This window comes from Peromyscus leucopus, chromosome 19, assembly GCF_004664715.2.
Source record: "Peromyscus leucopus breed LL Stock chromosome 19, UCI_PerLeu_2.1, whole genome shotgun sequence".
NCBI classification, from domain to species: Eukaryota; Metazoa; Chordata; class Mammalia; order Rodentia; family Cricetidae; genus Peromyscus; species Peromyscus leucopus.
The window spans coordinates 497,515-519,946 of record NC_051079.1 but is presented as its reverse complement, the minus strand read 5'-3'; the positions used below and the strand labels follow the sequence as shown (position 1 = coordinate 519,946).

The window sequence follows — 22,432 nt, the reverse complement described above, 5'->3', positions numbered from 1 at the left end:
CTTCAAATTTTTGATGATTTAAGGGCCCCATTTATATCAACCATCTTAACAAAAACATCTAAGAATATTCTGTGAGAAGGCTTCTTATCAGTTTTACCTTCTGACCCAGGGTGCTTTCCTGCTCATTTGTATTGAAAACAGTGACATTTTCCAGGTTGAACTGACTCTGTAAGTTAAGACCTATGAAAAAGAGATTTTTATGCAAATGCACTGTTACTTAAAATTTGCATAAGACTATGACTTGTGCCACATCAACAAAACATAAAATACCAAATACATAAATAAGAAAATGGTGAAGTCAGAAATAAACACCACACTTGATTTTCAAATACTTTTTAAGATTTATTTTGTAGTTGTTGTTCTTTTGAGACAGGGTCTTCACCACACATTCCTGACTGTCCTGGAACTTACTCACGTAGACCAGGCTGGCCCTAAATGCATAGAGATCTTCCTGCCTCTGTCTCTCAAATGCTGGGGGTTAAAGGCATGTGCCATCATGCCTGGCTACACTTTACTTCTTAAAGTGCCTCTAGAATACTCAAAATTCTATAGAAATTATAGTAACAAATAGTTTAACTATTTTTCTGATTTAGGTTCTTAATATATAGCTCACATTGGTGACTCTCCTGCCTCTCAGTCTCCTGAGTGCTAAAAATAGGCATGTGCTACTATACCAGGCTGAGTTAGTTCTTTTTATTCACAACATTCAAAACAAAGTCACAGATTATAGAGTATTTAGAATTTTGCCAAACTATTTCAGTCTGAGACAATATAATAAATGAGTAAAAATATTACAAAGATGAGTAGATTATTTAACTGTCAGCAATTCATTAAAAATAAGCAGGTCTATTAGTGTTGGCTTTACCTGTGTAATCTCATTTTTTTTCTGTTGCTGTTCATACAGGTGTACATGTACATGTAAGTTAGTATGTCCATATATCTTTCCTTGCTCTGCCTGCTGAGACGGTTTAGACATAAGTATATTGTAGGTCCAGATCTTGGCTTTAACTATCATTCTTAAATAAAAGGAACTAGGCTCTTTGGAAAAATGGGGGACTTTAAGGCTGGGAAAGGGAAAAATAGAGGAGCCTGGGTAATAATATATACCAAGAAAATCTGGAGGAGATCCCAGTAGCAGAAAAAGGAACAATGCAAACAAAAAAAGTAAAGAATAATCTATGACATTATAACCCAAGGAATAAAATACCCACAGTTCATTTGGAAAGAGGTAGCTAAACTAGAAACAAGCCTTTGAGAAGGATATGGAAGGATAACCATTAATAAATGTAGAAAAGATGAGAAAATCATCATGATGATTCAATAATATTCACATTAGGCGAGATCCACTGACATATTAGTAGGCAAAGATTAGGAAGAAAAGAAGTATCTGTATAGTCTTAAAATATCATCCTTCCTCATAAGCATTTTAGATCACAAAGGGAAAAACTAGCTCTGCTATATAGAGACAAATAGGAGATACTATCTTAATTAAGCAATGAGTGATAACACTGCCACTACAAGGCACGTCAACATCAATTTCAACATGATACTTTGAGAAGGAACATCAATTCCCTCTGCGTTCTTCAAAAGCCTAACTTCAATTCCCATCTGTCAAGTCACCAAAGAGAAGCAAAACTAAGGGACTATCATTGAAGAGACAAGGTAACATGAAAATTAAATGTAATGTGGATGTGGATTCTGGAATAGAAAAAGGTAGGAGTGATAAGTTGATGAAATTCAAATGTTGACAATGAGTGCTATGTCAGTATTGATTTCTTAGTGTTACAAACACTATTAATATTAATATTAGGAATGGTATTCAGATATCTATACTTCCTTTATAATTCCTGTCAGAAAGAGTCAGGTGTGATATTCTGTTGTTCTTTGAGTAGCTTTTTGGGCCAAAGGAAGGAGAAAAAAAATATAATAAATGGAAAAATCTCATATCAAGCCATGTTCAGGCAACAGTGAAAAAATATTGTATACTAATGCCAAATTTTCTGGATGATGAAGACAGTAAAAGGCTCTGAACTTGGCTAGATAAAAGGGACCCTCACTGGCAGCAGTCCCTTTTTAAGGCACCATATACAAGCAATGAAAACCCTCTCTTGAAGGGTGGTGATGGTGCACACCTTTAATCCCAGCACCCAGAAGGCAGAGGTAGGTGGATATCTGTGAGTTCAAGGACAACCTGGTCTATGAAGTGAGTTCTAGGACAGCTAGGGCTGTTACACATAGAAACTCTGTCTCAAAAAAAAAAAATCAACCAACCAACCAACCTACAAATAAACAAAAAAAGCCCTCTCTCAAGAAAGGTAGCCATTGTAGGACTCAAAACCATTCTTTTCAAACAAAACAAAACAAAAAAACAACAACAACAAAAACCCAAAACATAGAACAGCTATCAGACACACAGAGACAAGGTACTCTAAGCAAAATAACCACAACAGATAGCTGAAACAGATTCACAAAAGTATAAGGAACTGAAATGATCAGATATAAACAACAAGAAATGCTTACCATGTTTTAAAACTAAAGAAGAAACTTCAAAGTATCAACAGGGAGTAAAAAGCTCAAAAGTGAAAACACCTTCCAGAAATGAGAAGCCCATCAGACTACTCAGATGTAATGCAGGGACAGTTTACTATTCAGATAGGGAGGCAGGTAGGTAGCATAAAAGATGGAGGGTACAGTGAAGGAATAGATGATATTTAATTGGAGATGCAAAAGTAGAAAAAGAAGCATTTATAAAACGTGAAGGCATATAAAAATAATGAAGGAAATCACTAAAATCTTTAGAAAGTGGTAAAAGTCGCCGGGCGGTGGTGGCGCACGCCTTTAATCCCAGCACTCGGGAGGCAGAGGCAGGCGGATCTCTGTGAGTTCAAGGCCAGCCTGGTCTACAAAGCGAGTTCCAGGATAGCCAAGGCCACACAGAGAAACCCTGTCATGAAACCACCCCCCTGAAAAAAATGCTAGGTTGGTACTAGATAGATTTCATTTCATTTGTGGTGATCTTTATCTTCTAGTCTCTCATTCTTTGTTATTCTTTTTAAACTTTTATGTTAGTGTGTGTGTGTGTGTGTGTGTGTGTGTGTGTGTGTGTGTACATGCATGTGGAGATCAAAGAACAATTCGTGGGAGTCAGTTCTTTTAACATGTGGGCTCTAAGTATTGAGCCCAACCTAGCATTTTAAAACTGCCAAACTCTCACAAGAATTAAAGAGAAATAAACATTTTATGAAAATGATGTCATGAATGGGCTGGGCGGTGGTGGTGCACGCCTTTAATCCCAGCACTTGGGAGGCAGAGGCAGGCGGATCGAGGCCAGTCTGGGCTACCAAGTGAGTCCCAGGAAAGGCGCAAAGCTACACAGAGAAACCCTGTCTCGAAAAACCAAAAAAAAAAAAAAAAAGATGTCATGAATGACAATAGCTCTGTTTTTTTTTCTTTTTTTTGTGTGTGTGTGTGTGTTTGTGTGTGTATTTGTCAACGTGATGCAAGCTAAAGTCATGTGAGAAGAGGGAACCACAACTGAGAAAATGCCTCCATGAGGCTGACCTGCAGGCAAGCCTGTATGGCATTTCTCAATTAGTAATGAATGGGGGAGCAGCTGGGGGCCCAGCCCATGGTGGGTTGTGCCACTCAGTGCCACTCCAGTCCCAGAGTATGTAAAAAAGCAAACTGATAAGCCAGGAGTGGTGGCGCATGCCTTTAACCCCAGCACTCAGGAGGTAGAGGCAGGCGGCCTGGTCTACAGAGCGAGTTCCAGAACAGCCAGGCTACATAAAGAAACAAACAAAGCAAAAGTAACTTAATAGCAATTACTTAAACAAAAAATGGAAACAAAGAATAGGCCTATATTATGAAATGAAATATAGACAGGATAGTTCATACCTGCATATATTACTATGATTCAGTAGTACACTGTTAACAAACTTTGAACTTAAGATTACATATATCATAGCTAGGACTGGTATATTTACAAGAAAATAAAGCAATTGTGTATGCTTTCAATTTATTATGTTAAATTTTCTTATTAAGACAGATCTTACTCCAATAAAAACTGGAAGATTTCCTTGCAAAGAATTTAATGTATAAAAGCTTACCTGATTTCTCGGATAGAGGAAAAAGCCTGGCCAAAAAGAGTTGAATTCGTCCACAGAAGACTGTATTCTGAGATTTAGATAATCTTCTGAGGAGATCTAACAATTCAGAAATGAGTAACACAGAAGAGATCATTCTGTTTATTGCATTCACATCTTAAGTTTGAACTATTTGTTAAGTATTTTTCTAAAGCAAGGGTTCCCAAAGTGGAAGTAGAAATCATTATCACAGAAAGTACTATAAATTAAAAATAAAAGTTATGTGGACAAGATCAATGTAAGTGAATGATCAGTTTTAAAAAATAAGACTGCTAACTTAAAAACAAAGATCCTAGCCGGGTAGCCATGGCGCACACTTTTAATCCCAGCCCTCGGGAGGAAGAGCCAGGTGGATATCTGTGAGTTTGAGGCCAGCCTGGTCTACAGAGCGAGATCCAGGACAGACACCAAAACTACACAGAGAAAGCCTGTCTCGAAAAACCAAAACCAAACAAATAAACAAACAAAATCAAAACAAAAACAAACAACAACAACAACAAAACTCCAAAGATCCTAATCTACTTTTTAAGACATTTTCACTGGTATTTAATAAACCACCTATTTTTATGGTCACATTCACAGTTTTAATAGCAATAACTTAATACTGAATTACTTACCATTGCACATACGTAGTAAATAATTTTTGCCAGCAGAATAGAATGTATTCTGAAATTAAGACCAAAATTATTACAACATTTTGGAAGTTGTCCACTCCCTTCAATAAGACATAAAAGCACTTTCAATTTAAGAATAGAATGAACAGGATTCTATTTCACTATTTTCACTTATTTCAAAGCATTTTCAGTGAAATGTTTTTGGATATGCAAGACAGCATGGCACTGAATAACTTGTAAACATCTAGAAGTGAGTATGTTTGCTTTATCTTTAAAAATATGCTTTACATTTATTCATTTTATTTTTTATGTATGAATGTTTTGCCTGCATGTATATATGTGCACTACATGTGTGCCTGGTGTCTGTGGAGGCTGGAAGTGGGCATCAGATCCCTTTGAACTGGAGCTATGGATGACTGTAAGCTACCATGTGTGGGTGCCTGGAATTAAATACAGGTTCTCTGAAGGAACAACAAATGCTCTAAACTGCTAAGCCATCTCCTAGCCTTCTTGATTTGTTTGAGATAGGTTTTCTTTGTGTAGACCAGTCTAGCTCAGAGCATAGCTTCCCTGTCTACACCACATAAGTTTACGACTCTATGCCTGATTGAAAGTATGTACTTTCAAGTTATTTTTATTAATTAAGTCTTGCATTTCAAATTTTTCTCTACATCTGATTCTTATTTGGTTCTCCCAAGAAAATACAGTATATAATTCTTTCATAGGAAAAAATTTTTGGCAGCCACCAATATTAGAATTGTTAGCAAATAAACCCCAAACTAAACCATCTTCTGAATTCTATCTCTATATAGCATTAATAGGAGAGGAAACCAAGGCACTTACTGACTTCCAAGTAGCAACATTTTTTTCGACAAAAGTGAATATTGTGTCACACTGATCCAAAGGCAGGCAGTCCAAGACATCTCCCAACAGCACGAACGGTGTGGAGGCAGTGCAGACACCTGCAGTGAGGCACAAGCCAACGGAGTTTCTGACACTGTCAACCAGCCCAAAAGAACTCTGTGGACCAGTTACGTCACAAAGTAATGATAAAGTAAACGTTACCATGTGTTTCCAAAAACCAATGTCAGTAAGAAACAGAAATAAAGAGTCTTCCTTAAGAAAAGGCCATTTAGACTGGTTAAAGTTCTTTTATATCTCTACTCATTTTTCCTTCTGCTTAAGAGCATGGGTACTTAGTAACACTTTTTTTAAAAGTAGCCAACTGTATATAGTACGTGGAGAAAAAAAAAAATCTATGTAAATAAAGTAGGTCCAGAAAAGGGAAGCTACTTCCAGCTGTACTCAGCACTGATATGATCACATCTTGATTGTGATGTGAAGAATACTGCCTAGAACCAGGGTAAGCAAAAGGAAGCCAATTTCAAACCAATATAAGGTTGATTTGAACTTAACTGTTGAACAAGACCCAATAAACTTCATCACAAGGTTTGGTCTGACAAAGGCTGGACAACAACTCACTAGGGTCACTACAGCAGGAAGACAGGCTAGACTTAAAATCCTATGACACTTACACTGTGATCTTACACTCTGTGTACCCTAAAATTTTAAAAGACATATTTTTTGCCCCTAACAGTAGAATATGTTATGTTAACTCATTTAATATTTATAAAACCTGAAAAATGTTTAGGTTCTATTGCCAAAGATTCTGAGTCAGTAGAACTGAGGGCCTGAGAATCCCACTTAAAGATTAAAGTTGGCTGGTGACTCTAAAGGGCCGGTAGGTATGGGAACCAGTGGATGCAAGTGGTCATGTCAGAGGAGCAGCAGGTGGCAACTGACTTCAGGGGATCGGCCCACCAGGAAGCAAAGCTCTGATGGGTGAATCTTGGATAGGAAAGGGCTTTGGCCCCAGAATGTTTCTTGCTACTGCTGTGTTTTTACATGTCTGTCACTGCCATTTTTCTCTGGTATCTGGCATGGTGTGAATGGGTGTGGGGAGATCCCCACTGCCTTTAATGTAGTGTGATTATCTCATGAAAATATCCCATTCTACTGGGCATTTCTACCTGTGGAGTATTATGAAGATTATTTCCTCCTAAGCTGTACTGTTTAACTGAAGCAATGATTTTATACAGTAATAGTGTTACTATTTAAATAGGATTTTTAATAAATACAGTAAGAGATTATGATAGAGGTTAGCTTAGTGGGAAAACTAATATAGGTAAAAGCAAGATATGGTGTTACCACCACCCCTGATAAAGCAAGGGCTGCAGAGGACAGAAAATAAGAGCAAGGAACTGTCACTCAGCTATTTTCTCTTGAAGAGCCATATAGACTGTACCTTAGGTTAATAATTAAGAAAAAAAAAGCTGTGTCCCAGAAGCTAAATTAGCTTAAGTTCTTTTGTGGGGGGTGGGGAGTGGGGTGGGGGAGATTTTCAAGACAGGGTTTCTCTGTGTTCCCTGGCTGTCCTGGAACTCACTTTGTAGACCAGGCTGGCCTCGAACTCAGAGACCTGTCTGCCTCTGCCTTCCGAGTGCTGGCAGCTCAAGTTCTTTTACTCTTTATGTTGAGGGATGTGTTCATGAGTTTCAGTGTGCAACATAGCTGAAACAAAGTTTTTAGAATAACTTAAGGTTAGATTAAGATGTTTTTATTAATGGCTTTAATGTTTAAAAAAAAAAATCCTGGAAAACAATTTAAAGGCATACTTCAATAGCCGAGCCAGGGACCCGTTGAAGTCAGAGAACAAGAACAATGACAGCCTGGTTATTGCTGGCTGATGATGTACCTTTTTTCCTAAGATGGGTTGGTGATCAAGGATGATGATTAATTCCTTGTACCTATTTCTGCCCTCAGCTTCCTGATATAAAAAAAAAAAACGGTTGATGAGTGTGTATGCACCCTGAGGATTTAAAATAGAACTGACTATTTTTCATATATAAAAGTTTAGATTTGTGATTCTTTAAAGATTTTTTTTTATAGGATTCTCTTGAGATAAATAATAAAGTGATTGATCCTTTCTTTGTAACTACAAAATACAGCCTGCCAGCAAAAGAACTGGCTGAGAAAAATACCTTGTTTGCTTACATTCTGTTAATCTATAACAAGTTGCCTGGGTATGAATATATGTGGGTTCTTGGGACAACTTGTTTTTCACCTGTAATATGTAAAATGTTTAATCATGTAAGGGATAAGGAAGACATGCTTTTTTTTTTTTCACTTGTATTCATTGTAATCATTCCCTTAAAAATAGATTGTAACCACATTGTAATTTTTCTACTGCTTAAGATTTTGCTGGGGTATATAAGCAGTAACGGAAAAAAAATAACATTAGTTAGAAGGAAGGCATCAATATATCCAGAAAGGATGCATCAGGATAGAGACAAGAAAAGAAACAGAACTAAGAGAGACCCTAACAAGGGTGGCGTGGGAGGGGAAAAAATGGAAAGGAGAGAGAGAGAGAGAGACAGAGAGAGAGAGAGTTTGTGTGTGTGTGTGTGTGTGTTCCCTTTTTTGCTGGCCCCAGAGAGTTAAGTTTAGTCTCCCTTGCTGGCCCAAGAGAGTTAAGTTGTACTCCCTCACATAGAAAAGTCAAGTTGAGTGATCAGTCCGGACTCCATTGGATCTCCCTCAATCCCTGAGCTGCTAGAGGCTGGTCCTCACAGCAGCAATGGGTGATAGTGTTCCAGAACCTTCAATCTATATCCCAGCTTTTGTAACAAGCTTTTTATCTTAGCCTTGGTTATAAACATCCCTCTCCAGTTCCTAAATTCCAAGTTATGCTCATACTTTCATGTTTTCATTAACAGTATTTCTTTTTTTTCTGCCTAAATATTTCTCTTTATTTCATGGCAAATTTCAATGTCATCTTTTAAAACAGATAAATGATAGCTCAGCTAAAAAAAACCAAACCAAAACAAACCAACAAACACCCTGATATTTTTGAGCAGACCACCTTATCCATGCTTCCTAAACACACAGTTTATCAACTTACTGAATAATTTAGCATATCCCAATTAATCACCATGGTAGTATAGAGTGTAAGCTCATTTATTATCACATTTATTTTATTGTGTGTGCATATATGTGTGTGGGTGAGCATGTGTGGAGTTCAGAGGACAACTTGTAGGAGTTGGGTCTTCTCTTCCACCATGTGGACTGAACTCACATGTCAAGCTTTGGCAGTAAGTGCCTTTCTGTGCTGCATCATCTTGCCAGCCCATAGCCTTTAAAAAGCAGGATCTTTTTCCTTTAATATTTTAGCCATTAAATGTTTGACATTGAATACAAGTTCAATAAGTATCTGTCAAGTTGAATTAAATATATTTATGGACAATTTGAAACCATGAAACATAAAGTATCAATAATAATCTCTCTCAAAAATAAACTGCAGAAAACTGTATTTAAACCTTTATTTGCAGCTTAAGTTGACAAGTCCTCATTTTTCTCAATTAAAGTTCTAGGTACAGCCTTCTCAATTTGTAGTAAAACCATCAACAACCTTAAGTGAATAACAAGTTACTGAACTAAGTACACTGAACTGAGAGGACAGGGTGAGAAAACTGTTGGGGACTCATCTAAGTATCTGAATGAATGAACAGCTTACATCAAAGTTTAATAAGTACAATCAGAAACTAGGAAGTGAGATTTACAAAACAGCCCACTGTGGCACCGGGAGCCATTTTTACCTTGTGCGCGCCAGGTCTATAGAGAAAAATATCAGGATAATATATGATATGAGTGATACTTAACTGATTAAAAGGTCATTTCACATGTATTATTTGAATTAATCAAATGAAATTTGAACCAACACGGTTAAATAATGCTGAATTAATTCTGAAAATATTGAACAAGCTACTATCATGTGTCAGGCACTATGTGTCTACTGTGTTTAAAGTCTCTTAAACCATCTGTTTGGAGCCCGGGGCCTATTCAGGGACACTTTGCTCAGCCTGGGTGAAGGGAGGAGGGGACTGAACCTGCCTCGACTGAATCTACCAGGCTGAGCTGAATCCCCAGGGGAGTCCTTGCCTTGGAGGAGATGGGAATGGGGGGGGGTTGGGGGGAGGGGGGTGGGAGGAGGGAGGACAGGGGAATCCGTGGCTGATATGTAAAATTAAATTAAATTATATAAAAAAGTCTCTTAAACCAGTCCTGTATTTCTGATATATTTTTTACAAAAGATTTATTTTATGTATATGTGTGTATGCCTTAGTGTATGTGTGTGCACCCTATGTGTGCAGGTTCTTGCAGATGCCAGAAGAGGATTTCATATCTTCCAGAGTGGGAGTTACAGGTGGTTATGAGCTGCCTGACATGGGTGCTGGAGACTGAATCTGGGTCCTCTGGAAAACAGCAAGTGCTCTCAATTACTAAGCCATCTCTCCAGCCCCTGCATGTTTTTTGATTATTTTATTTGAGACAGGGTCTCACTATAAAGCTCTGGCTGGCTTGGAATTCTGAGATCTGTTGGGCTCCGCCTCCCAAGTGCTGGTATTAAAGGTATGTACCACCATGCTCAGCAAGATTTATTTCATTTTTATTTTATGTGTTTTGCTGGAACGTATGTATACTGCTAAGGCCAGAAAATGGCGTTGGATCCCCTAAACTGGAGTTACAGTTGTAAGATCCATGTTGGTGCTGAGAACTGAACGTAGGTCCTTTTGCAAGAGCAGCAAGTACTCGTCAGCCCATGAGCCCTCTCTGCAGTGCCCTACGGCTGCATTTTTAATAGTTCCCTGCCTGGCTGTTTTGTGTCTGCCCCAATCCAATTACTCTTCTAAAGCTGTCTGTTAGCACGGAACATAACAGCCTTTAAACTAACCCATATAGCTTGCTTCTTTTGCCATTCTTTTTTTTTTTTTTTTTTTTTGGTTTTTCGAGACAGGGTTTCTCTGTGTAGCTTTGCGCCTTTCCTGGAGCTCACTTGGTAGCCCAGGCTGGCCTCGAACTCACAGAGATCCGCCTGGCTCTGCCTCCCGAGTGCTGGGATTAAAGGCGTGCGCCACCAACGCCCGGCTTGCCATTCTTATTTCATACAATTTTCTAGCTATGCTGAATGTGGCCTTTGTATAACTATTTCCTTCTCTATTTCTGGCAAACTTAATTCCTCATGTCCTACTTATAGGCTGGAGCTTCCTTCTTTTTTCATTTTGTTTTAATTTTAGGGGACTGGGGTCTTGCCCTGTCTCAAATTTCTGATTGTCCTGATTCAGGACAATCTGCCTTATAAACAGAGAATTATAGGTATGTGTCACAAATCTCAACCCATCTTCCTTTTAAAATCTCTCCTGCTTTCTTTAAATTTTTAATTTAGAGTCACTTTCACTTTATTATATTCAACACACTTTAACCACAGCACTTACAGCACAGTAAGACAGTCACACATTTCTTTCTTCCATTACCCACTTGATCCTTGATTTAGGTGCCACTGAATCTCTAAATTTTAACTTCGAACTAGACATATAATAGATGTTCAGTAAGTATTTACATGTGATTAAAACACTCAGAAAACAAAGCAATTGCAAATGTGCATGACATAACAAAGACAAGAAGTAAGTATGAACTGAATTGAAATGAGTAGGAACAAATCCTTAGCAAAGGTAGGAGTCAATGAACAAGGAGCTGGGAATGTAGGTCAGTGGTGTAACAGCCTGCATGAAGCCCTCCGTTTGGTCTCTAGCACCACACATAATGAACAAAAGCAGACAGGGTAGAGGTATGCAAGAGGCTTTAAGTCAAACAGGTCATCACCAGGGCGACTTTAAAAACAAACAGAACAGTACTTACTCTCAGTCACTCCCCCAATAGCAAGAGAGATGATAGCTAAGACGTTCTCACACGCCGAGTGATTTATCTACCAACAGAGAAACAATCTTATTTAGGAGTAAGAATTCAGACTAATTTGTTTACAATAAAGACAAGTTCTCTGAATTTAAGCAGTCATACAGGAATAAAATTATCTTATATAAAGTTATTTTCTAAGATGAAAAAATATGAACAGACTAATATACAGACTATAGATTTATGTCAAGCAGTAAAGAGTGATTCAATCAAAATCCAACAGTCTTGAAAAAATGGTAACTTCTATATGACTAAGACTTATTGGGTACAGAAGTACCAAGGCTGTGACTCAAATCAACAGAACAGACAAACATAGGACGTGGACTTAGTCCATAGGCTGAGGATCTTCTGCAGGGAGGTAGCGTTAGGTGCTAAAAAGTCACAACAGTGAGTGTCACTGAGTGATCACTGTGTTGTGTTACACAACACTAACAGAATGGTATTACTCTTTTTAGAAATGAATCTGAAGCTCTGAAAGGAAAGGGACTGTCTCAGCACCTCACAACACAAAAGTGATTAAATCTAAAAAAAAGGAATCAATTAGTCTGACCCAGAATTATCTGAGAAAAAAAGGGGGACACTACATTATGGCCATCAGAAGAGACTCTACCACTATGGGAGAGTTCTGCTTGACCAAAAATAAACTGTTTTTCTTTTGTTCAGGAACCCTGCTATAGGCAATATTTAGATTTTTTGTGGTTAGATTAAATTTCTCTACCAGGGCCAAACAAGCCTTGGTTTTTAATGTATGCTTATGTTTGAGGAAGATCCCACAAGAAAATGAGGACATGGAATCCTAGCTCTATGCTTAACATACCTGCACTAGACTACTTATGCCATTTACAGTGTGTCACTATTTACACAGCAAAAGTGAGTATCTACTTTTAAAACTACATTTTAAAAAGTGTATTTTATGTACCTGTGTGTGCTCTGTATGCGTATGGAGGTCAGAGGACAACTTGTAGGAGTCCTCTCCTTCCAACATCTAGGTTCTAGAGATCAAAGTCAGGCTATTAAGCTCTGTAGCAGGTGCCTTGAACCTGTTGAGCTAACCTTCCTGGGTCAGTCTTTACTTCTTGTTCTTTAAGACTGCATGTCAAAACTTTTCTTATCATCAGAACCTTAAACTGTACCTGAGCTATCAAGAGCCTTAATCAGGACAAACTCCTATTCTGACTGTTAACCTAGCTTCAAAAAGGCAGAATGCTCATGCTCAGAAAGAAGATGTCATGTTTAAATACCCATTCTAATAATAAAACAATTTTCTAATAACATGGCTTATTAACTGGCCAGCAAATTTTAACAACAAATAAAGAGGAAAAAATACTTACAATTTCTTCTTCCAGAACACCTCTGAAAGCCTGGTCAAGGGTACATTTTTTTTCATTTTCACTATTAAAAACAACAACAACAAAAAAACCCTTCATTTCACAAATAGTTCACTGTAAATATAAACATTTAGGAAGTCCTTTTTCATGGACAATGATGCTTTACCTGCCAGGTAATTGACTGAAGGCATTCAACAATGGCTTGATATTTCTGTTATTCAAGGCCTCTCTGGTTGATTTCTACAAAAATAAAAATGACAAATAAGTAGAAAGTTTTTGTTTGTTGTTTATGAAAACTTACCATTCATCAATTATATGTGTAACTTAAAAACATGTTTTTAACTGGGAAACATTTGCTGCCAGTCATTTTTAGTAATCTTTATTTCTAATGCCACTTAATGATCCCAATCCTTGTTGCTTTAAATCTGGCAAGAACTCCTAGATAGACATTGGAATCACAGGTTTCCCTTTCTTATGTATTATTACATCCATGCAAGTTTCCTGCTTAAAAAAAGGTATGGTACAGCATCCTGTAACCAGCACTGGGGAAGCAGATGCCAGTGAATCAACAGTTTAATGTCAACCTGTATCCTCTGAGTTCTAGTCGAGCCTGGGTTGCATAAAAATCCCTGTCTAAACAACAAACCAAACCCCAAATCTTTACATGGTTCTTTAATTGCATGTTTTGGTTTTGAAATTTTGTAGCTCCCTTAAGAACCTCTGGTGACATTACTCTACAGTTATCAGCCTTCTCTCCCACTCTCTATAAACACACACTGAAGTGAGGCAGTGTTTAAAAGTCATTTCCTATGAGCCTCATTTCAGCATGCTCACACACTCATGCTGTTCTCCAACTGTGCATTCCAAGTCTATACATTTCAGACTCAGCTCAATGCCTACCTCTTCTGGGCATTTTGTTCATCCAGCACAGTACCAGGAAAATCTAAGCAATGAGTAAATAAATGATTGTCTTAAACTCATCATTTATTATAACTTTATAGAGGACAAAAATATTGCAGTCATTGCAAAGCCATATTACACTACAAAGGCTTCTATCTGTACAATGTGTCCATTCCTGGCTCCATCACCATGTAAGTGGAGTCACTGAGGGACTTTTGCTTTTGTTTCTCCACCCTTACTATTATCAGTGGCAGTGGCATTGCATGGACACTTGTTAAAAATGCAGAATCTCTGGCCTCCACTTTAGGTTTAATAAGTATCTTCATTTCACGAGATATCCAGGTGACAACACCATACAGCAAAGCTTGAGAACCACTGCTCTAAGCGATCTACAATTAAACAGTGCAATAATTCAGTGGTAGAGTTCTTTGCTTGGCATGTTCTATTCCCAGGACTGAGAGAAAAGGGGGAAAATCTTCCTTTCAGGGATACTGTAACAGAAGAAAATGTTTCTAATGACGTGAGCAAGGCATAATCCCTCAAAAGCAAACACTGGGCAAAGCAGAAAACGACTTAAGATACTACTGATTATGAAGAATCTTTTTTCCTCTCACATAATTTTCCTTCTGGTATCATTAAAAACACCTAAACACCGTTAAATATCTAAGTTGAAACATGCATGAAAACTTAGTACAAATGGTAGAGATTATGGAACTAATAGTTTGTAAAAGTGTTCTTCGTGCAGTGGTGGCGCACGCTTTTAATCCCACCATTTGGGAGGCAGAGCCAGGCGGATCTCTGAGTTCAAGGCCAGCCTGGTCTACAGCGAGAGAGAGCGAGCAAGAGCGCGAGAAAGCCTGTCTCGAAAATCAACAAAACAAAACAAAAAGTGTTCTTCATACTTATATTGCTATGATGGGCAACAAGAAAAGGGTCAGAAAAACGAGAAGTCAGTCCATTCAATTTGGTTTTTCTGAGGGAGTTTCTAGGTCATGTACCAGAGACAAGAAAATTACCCATTTTCGTGTTATTCTAACACATAAACCATCAAAGTGTTTCCTAAAAGCTCAACTACCCTTCCCCAAACTGGCAAGAAAGGAACAGCTGCTAGTAACCCTTGCCGAGGTGATCAGTTTGTCTCTTCCCGTTTAGGAGCTCCCTATCCACCCCTGGATGAAATGAGCAAGGCTAAAGAGGCAAGAATTAGCTGCCAGATTAGACACCTGGTAGTGTAGGAGGCGGGGCGGGAACACTGACTTCAGGGCTCCTGGCCGAGACACCTGCTCCAAGCTAGCAGAGGAGCTGGTGCTGACGGAGCTAGTCTGCGGGTGAGCTCTCCACGCTTGCTCTCCACGCTCGCTCGCTCGCCCGCCCGCCCGCCCGCCCGCAGACGACCAGGACCAGCGGTTTCAGGACCGCCGGAGGAGCGGCAGAAGAGGACCCGCCGAGGTAGCTAAAGCGCCTTTCCCTGACCGTCAGTTCCGGAAGGGGCCAGAAGCGGACCAAGCAGCGTACATCCTCCGGTCTCTGGGAAATTTTCAGGGAGAGAAAGAGGAAGAGTAGCACCGGGTCGGAACCACGGCCTCCATTCCCCCGCAGCTCACCGTAAACCGCGTCCGCGCCTCGGGCAAACTAAAAAGCGCCGGCGTCGGAGACATCTTCTTGCTTGCGCGTGCACCAAGCGGCAGCGCCGGGTGATGACGTCAGGCTAGGAGCAACGAGACGGCCGGGCACGGCTAGAGCGGTCGGTGAGCGGAGGGGCTGGGCCGTGGGTGAGGAGCTCCGGTGCGGCTTGGCTCAGTGGCATGACGCATAGGCTGGGCTCGGGGCGACACTTGGGGTGGCGCGGCCTTGGGTGCCTCGCGCTGTCAGCTCTGCTCTGGGTGCAGACCAGGCTGGAGGCTTTCCCGGCGGGTAGTGCCGCTTCAGGGGCGGCGCCGGAAGGCAGTGCTCGCGGGAAGCTCTGGCAGTGGCTCGCCTGTGGAAGCCGTGGCACTGACGCCACTGACGCCGCCGTCCGCCGCGGGCTTCCTGGAAGTAGTGACAGGTTTTGGGTCTGTCTGACAGCCCGGTGGTCCGTGGATCCTGTAGCTCTGGGAAGCAAGAGTAAAACCCGTTTCACAGAACTGTTGTAATGAAGTGACTGGAAGGAAGTGTGAATTGTAGACTCATAAGTAGTTATTTTATTTTTACCATTATTTTGAAGAAGGGTCTCCCTATGCATCTCTTACTGTCCTGGAACTCTCTATGTAGACCAGGCTGGCCTTGAACTCAGTGACCCGCCTGTCTGCCTCCCAAGTACTGGAATACAGGGTTGGGCCACTATGTCTGTCTTACTTATTACTATTATTTTTTTCCTAGAACTAAATTTGCTGGCATATGTAAGACTATACTGAAAGAAGACCTATGAGGGATACAGGATCCATTGCTGCTTGGAAAATGAGTGGCACTGCATCCAGGTTGTGAGCATACCTTGCAAAACTGGTGGTCATTATCTCCTGTGTCTGTCTCTTTCCTGGAGGGGTTTGGTCAATGAGAAACTCAATGACAGTAAATCTCAATTATAGTTAAACTGCGGAATCATAAGTATCGACTCAAAGGCAGAATTTTCACAGCCAATAAGAATACAGGGAATTTAGGAAAATTTAACTGCAGGATCTTTCCCCTAAGTGGAAATTGTGAACAATGATGATTACCTGTATGGTTGCAGCTTTTCTGTTTTAGCCAACAGGTCACTGAAGTTTGATTTTTAGAAAGGCAAAATTGGGAAATTATTATTTAGTTTGGAAATATACTTTATTGATTGATGATAGCTGATACAATAGTGTTATCATTTTGTTACAGGTGATTAGTAGCCATCTAGAAGACAAGACCTAAGTTGTGATACAAAAGTCAGAAGAGATGGAGCTTATTGACTTAACCATAAAAACCCAATTATATTTCCATTTGTTTATTCAGTAGACATTTCCTGAACTCTGTGTACATCCTTGGTTGAGTTAGTAAATTAGTTCCCAGCATCCATACTGTACAACCCAAAATGGCCTGACTCCTGCTCTAGGGGTATCTTGACACCTCTGGCCTCTGGGCACCCATGTATATATCACCCACAAAGAGATATGCATACAATTTAAAATAAATTTTAAAAAAAGACTGGTGCTTTTTCATTATGTATTCATGTTGTAAATGAAGGCCAGGATAGTTCAGCCCTCACAGCTGTGGCAGGGCTGGATAGCGCTAACCCTCATTTGCCAGCTTTGTCCTCCCCCTATCCCCCCCAGCTTTTTAAAAATCATGCAAATGAGTGGAGGTGTGTGAACAGAGCTGGTCTCTGAAAGTTTTATTCTGGGAATTAGGACTGAGGTTGTAACAGTGATAAGAACATTTACCAAGCATGTTCAAGGCCTCGGCTTCCTTCCCTAGCACCCCCTTCTCAGAACAAAAGAATAAAACTATTAGTCAGTCAGAGTTGTAAACAATAGTTACCCTGGTTAGAAGTTTAAGAAGTTACTAGAAGGTTATCAGAGGCTTGCAGCCAAATGAAAGGATGGGGTGGATCTTCAGAGAAGCCTTGTTAGAAGCAAGTACAAGTCTTTCTTAGACCCCTGCTAACACCACATTTCTGGTTTCCCTGCCCTGATTCTGCAGCCTTTGTGCCCTTGACACTACACCAGTGTTACAGATACCTTGGATAATCTTCAGATCTTCCTATTTTACATTTCTGTAGATTTGGGGTCATGGGTGGGAGTTTTTTACTAGCCACCGTCAGATCTTGGGCTCTGTGTTCTGGGAGCCTTTATACTCATTTCTTGCCTCCTTTTAGCTTATGTAGAGTCACATAGCTCCATTTCAGTATTTCTCTCCTTAGAAGAGGATTTTGATTGCAAACACCTAGCAGGATAATAATCTACTGGTCACATTTTACCTTGTCACTTGAAGTGCCATGATGAATATTGAACTAATACATCTTCCCTACTGCTTGAAGGATGCCCATCTACTGAAAAAAAAATGGGACCAATACATGAAACAGTTGAAAGATGGGCTGAGAAAATTAAAATGGGGGGAAAGCAGCATGTTAAATGAGAAGGAGAGATGAATTGCAGCAGTTTGAGCTCTGAATTATTTCATGTCTGATTACAGCTCTACCCATCCATCTAAGTTACATGAAGCAGTAAATCCTCTCCATAATAGCTTAATGCTATTAAGAGTAAGAATCATTAATTTGTTATCAGTCTGATCTAATTAATGCAAGAACTGAGAGGCAATTCATTTACAATTACATGGTTTATTACTTAATTTCCTTTTCATTTTTCAAACACAAAATGACTTTGGGCCACAGAAGTCCTGAATGGGGTCACCTGATGATCCAGTGTTCCTATGAGTCTAATGAAGTTTGTGGCTGTGGTAATTGTAGTTCTGGATGCACAGGAAAGTAGCATATATGACTTCTGGGGGAAGCATGTATTCCACAGCTGTGGATGTGAATATGAATCTTATCCATACCTTGACTGGTAAGTGATACAGTGAGATTCCTTCCCAGTGTTGTATTAGTAGTGGCTAAAAATTGGTCTGGGTTATCACCAAACTCTAAATTCTTCAGTCCAGGTGATTTATTTTGAAGAAATTCCAAGGAAGCAGGACAGTGGAACAGGGAAGAATGAAATAGGAGAAGCTAATGCATAAGGTATATTTTAGGGTTGGTCAACTGTTTTAGGCTTTTCTTATGTCTGTGACAAAAATACCTGACAAGAACAACATAAGGAAAGACATGGTCAGGATATCGGTCTGCTATGTGGCTGGCTCATGGAGGCAGAGGCTACAGCACAGCTTGCTGTCATTTTGGCAGATCAGGAAGCAGAGAGCACAATGCAAATGGGGCTGGGCCATAACCCTTAGTGGCCTACCCCCAGTGGCCTAAATCCAAAAGTTAGGTCCATGTCCTGAGGTTCCAAAATTTACCAGACCAGTGCTACCATTTGAGGACCAGGTATGCAAACACATGATCCTGCGGGGGACATTTGCATTCAAACCATAGCAGTCACTGGTATGGGTGACTGGAATTAAATTTTACTAGGACCTTTTGAGATGCTCTATATAATATGCCGTATACAGTGGAAAATTGGCAGCCCCTATAAGTTTAAATTATAAATTAGATAGGCACAGATGCGGCTCATATTGGTAGTGTTTGCTTAGCACTGGTGTGTGGTGATATATTATGTACCCTAATAAAGCTTGCCTTAAGGATCAGAGGACAGAGCCAGCCACCGATTAGACATAGAGGCCAGACAGTGGTGTCACACACCCTTAATCCTATCACTCTGGAGGCAGAGATCTGTCTGGATCTCTGTGAGTTTAAAGGCCACACTGGAAACAGAGTCAGGCAGTGGTGGCACACACCTTTAATCCCAGTACTGGGTAGCACTCATGCCTTAATCCCAGGAAGTGACATGGCATGGCAGAGAAAGGTATATAGGCATGAGGAGACAGGAACTAAGACAGTTCAACTTGAGATCCTTGTGGGTGAGGACTTAGAGGCTTTCAGTCTAAGGAAACAGGATTAGCTGAGGAGTTGGTGAAGTGAGATTGTCTATGGCTGCTCTGCTTCTCTGAGCTTTCAGTTTTCACCCCAATATCTGGCTCCAAGATTTTTTTTTATTATAAGACCATTTAAGAATCGAACAACAGTTCAAGCTAATCAACTGTCTCACTTATCAAGAGGGCCTGATCCAGTTGGGGGCTCCTCAGCTATTGGTTCACAGTTCATGTGTTTCCACTAGTTTGGCTATTTGTCCCTGTGCTTTTTCCAATCTTGGTCTCAACAATTCTCGCTCATACCATCCCTCCTCTTTCTCGCCAATTGGACTCTTGGAGCTCCACTTGGGGCCTGGCCATGGATCTTTGCATCCGCTTCCATCAGACATTGGATGAAATTTCTAGCATGACAGTTAGGGTGTTTGGCCATCCTATCAGCAGAGTAGGTCAGTACAACTGGGACCTGTCCTTAGTGCATGAGCTGGCTGTTTGGAACCTGGGGCCTATGCAGGGACACTTTGCTCATCCTGGGAGGAGGGGACTGGACCTGCCTGGACTGAATCTACCAGGTTGAGCTGAATCCCCAGGGGAGTCTTTGCCCTGGAGGAGATGGGACTGGGTGGGGTGGGCTGGGGAGAGGATGGGGGGGGGAGGACAGGGGAATCTGTGGCTGATATGTAAAATTAAATCAAATTATAAAATATAAAAAAAGAATCGAACAACACTGGTGAAGCCCTGAGTTTGATTGGCTATATAGTGAGATCTAGTCCCGCCTGAGCTACGTGCAACCCATTCTCAGAAGACAAACAAACTAAATAAAAATAAATTATGCTGATAGAAACAAAATCAGATGTCAGAACATGGATAGATCTAGCTCAATATTTATATGACTTGGGAAAGTTAGTATTTAAGAACATAATTCAATATTATGAAGTATGTGATGGTGTGAGCCTATAATTCCAGGTACTTAGTAAAATAAAGCAGGAAAGTTATAAGCTATCATAAACATAAAAAATCCAAACTGATATTCCTTTGTAGCCATTTCTATATTTTTTAGCTCAGTATTCCTTCATCACTTCATACAAGAATGGTTATGTACTGTATTTAATAAAACTAGGAAGGTTTGTGGCACATTTATGAGTCATCTACAGTTTCTGGTTTTGGTAGTGTTACTTGGTCCAACTACAGCCATTTGATAGCTCCTAGTATTATTGCCAGGAAAATGTTGTCTTCATGAGCCAAGAAGATGTATGTAGCAGTGCAGTCAGATCTCTGGAAAAAAAAGGGGAATATTAAAACAACCAAAAAATGTCACAAATGAAGAAACAAAGGGAACGTGAAACAGAAACTGAGTCTGCTGATGGATCTAAACTCATCTATATCAGAAATTACATTAAAAGTAAACCATGGGAATAATAAAATTAGTAGAATAAAAGTAAATGCAATATGTGGCTCTTGAGGTTACTCAACAAGTAAAATGACTGGCTGTGCAAGCCTGACAGCCCGAGTTCAATCCCCAGAACTCATGGTAGAAGGAGAGAACCAACTCAAAGTTTCCTTCAACCTCCTTGTGCACTGTGGCATGCCTGCACCTGCATATACCCACACCAGTAAAAATAAAAAGACAAAACAAATGCAATATACAATTGAGAGCTCAATTCTTTTTTTTCTTTTTCTTTCTTTGTTTCTTTTCATTTTTATTCAGGGGAAAGTGCGAACGCAGTCCCCCACTACCACAAATTATGCAGTCAAGTTTCTCGAGTTTGGGAAAATCACAGGGGTCAACTCACCCCAAGTGTAATGGATGAGCCTCGCCCTGGGAAAACCACCTGCTTGATCATGGTGTCTCCCCTGCCAGGTAAGTATGAGGGCTCAATTCTTGAGCAGAACGAGGATATGGAAAAACTGGTGACATCCAAATAAAGTCTGGGATTGAGTTAATATTAATATCCTAATGTTTACTCTTGGTTAAAAAATGCACTGTAAAGGTGTAACGTGAATCTTATAAGGTCTTATTAATAAAAAACCTGAGGCAGGTATTGGGGTGAATGCTGAAAGATCAGAGAAACAGAACAAACCACAGCCAACCTCACCTTACCAACTCCTTGGCCTCCAGAGCATGAATTCCTGTTTCCTCACACCTTATATACCTTTCTGTGTCCTGCCTTATTACTTCCTGGGATTAAAGATGCTTGTCCTACCCAAGCAAATATATGAGATCTCAAGTGCTGGTATTAAAGGTGTGTGCCACCACACCTGACTCTCTTCCCAGTGTGTCCTTGAACTCACAGAGATCCAGACGGATCTCTGTCTCCAGAGTGATAGGATTAAAGGCATGCGCCAACACTGTCTGACTTCTGTGTCTAATTTAGTAGCTGGCTCTGTCCTCTGATCCCCAGGTAAGCTTATTTGTTAGAGCACAAATATCACCACATAAAATTGTTAATAAAAATTAAGTGAAAGGCATTCAGGGTTTCTCTGAGGTGTTTTTTCATATTTTCTATAAACAATATTGTTCCAAAATAAAATGTTTTTTAAAAATGTAAATGGATTCCATGTCATAAAAATCATCTAGTATCAGTCTTGACTGAGAACATTCTATTTTTTAGAATATATCTGGGTGTGGCACACACCTTTAATCCCAGCATTCAGGAGACAGAGGCAGGCAGATCTCTGGAAGTTCAAGGCTAACCTGGTTTACATAGTGAGTTCCAGACCAACCAAAGCTACATCATAAAGAGACCATGTCTAGAAAGAAGGAAAAATAAAAGATAGTATACTTAAAAAATAATAACTGTCTACTTGGTCTTCTTGTGAGACTCCTAATAATGAGAGCAGGGGACTTATCTGATTCTGTTGCCTGCTTTGGGGACCTGTTCCTCCTTGATTGCCTCATCCAAAGTTAATTGAATAAGAGGTGTCTAGTCTCATTTCAACTTGATATACCAAGGCTAGCTGATACCCTTGGGAGACCCTGCCCATATCTGAAGAGAAACAGGGGAGTAGGAGTAGATGAGAGGAGGAGGGGAAGCGGGGAGAAGAACTGGGAGAAGAGGAAGGGGAAACTTTGGTTGGGATGTAAGAATAGAAAAGTAAGAACAAAAAA

The 22,432-nt window shown here is 39.9% G+C and overlaps 1 protein-coding gene and 1 non-coding gene across 2 annotated transcripts in view; both read right to left on the bottom strand.

The window, feature by feature from the left end:
* Nucleotides 1-15,486, bottom strand: part of Thoc1 (THO complex 1) — a 45,641-nt gene extending 30,155 nt beyond the window's left edge. The window contains exons 1-8 of the mRNA XM_028876705.2: nucleotides 15,402-15,486; nucleotides 13,064-13,137; nucleotides 12,901-12,961; nucleotides 11,516-11,582; nucleotides 5,603-5,721; nucleotides 4,763-4,811; nucleotides 4,110-4,205; nucleotides 98-180 (exon numbers count right to left, since the gene is read on the bottom strand). Of these exons, the coding sequence (XP_028732538.1) occupies nucleotides 98-180; nucleotides 4,110-4,205; nucleotides 4,763-4,811; nucleotides 5,603-5,721; nucleotides 11,516-11,582; nucleotides 12,901-12,961; nucleotides 13,064-13,137; nucleotides 15,402-15,455 (603 nt within the window). The 5' untranslated portion in view covers nucleotides 15,456-15,486. The remainder of the gene's footprint in view (nucleotides 1-97; nucleotides 181-4,109; nucleotides 4,206-4,762; nucleotides 4,812-5,602; nucleotides 5,722-11,515; nucleotides 11,583-12,900; nucleotides 12,962-13,063; nucleotides 13,138-15,401) is intronic.
* Nucleotides 15,487-21,028: 5,542 nt separating this feature from the next.
* LOC114698183 lies at nucleotides 21,029-21,192 on the bottom strand. The gene has a single exon (XR_003735312.1). It is a non-coding gene; the product is annotated as a U1 spliceosomal RNA (small nuclear RNA).
* Nucleotides 21,193-22,432: the final 1,240 nt, after the last annotated feature.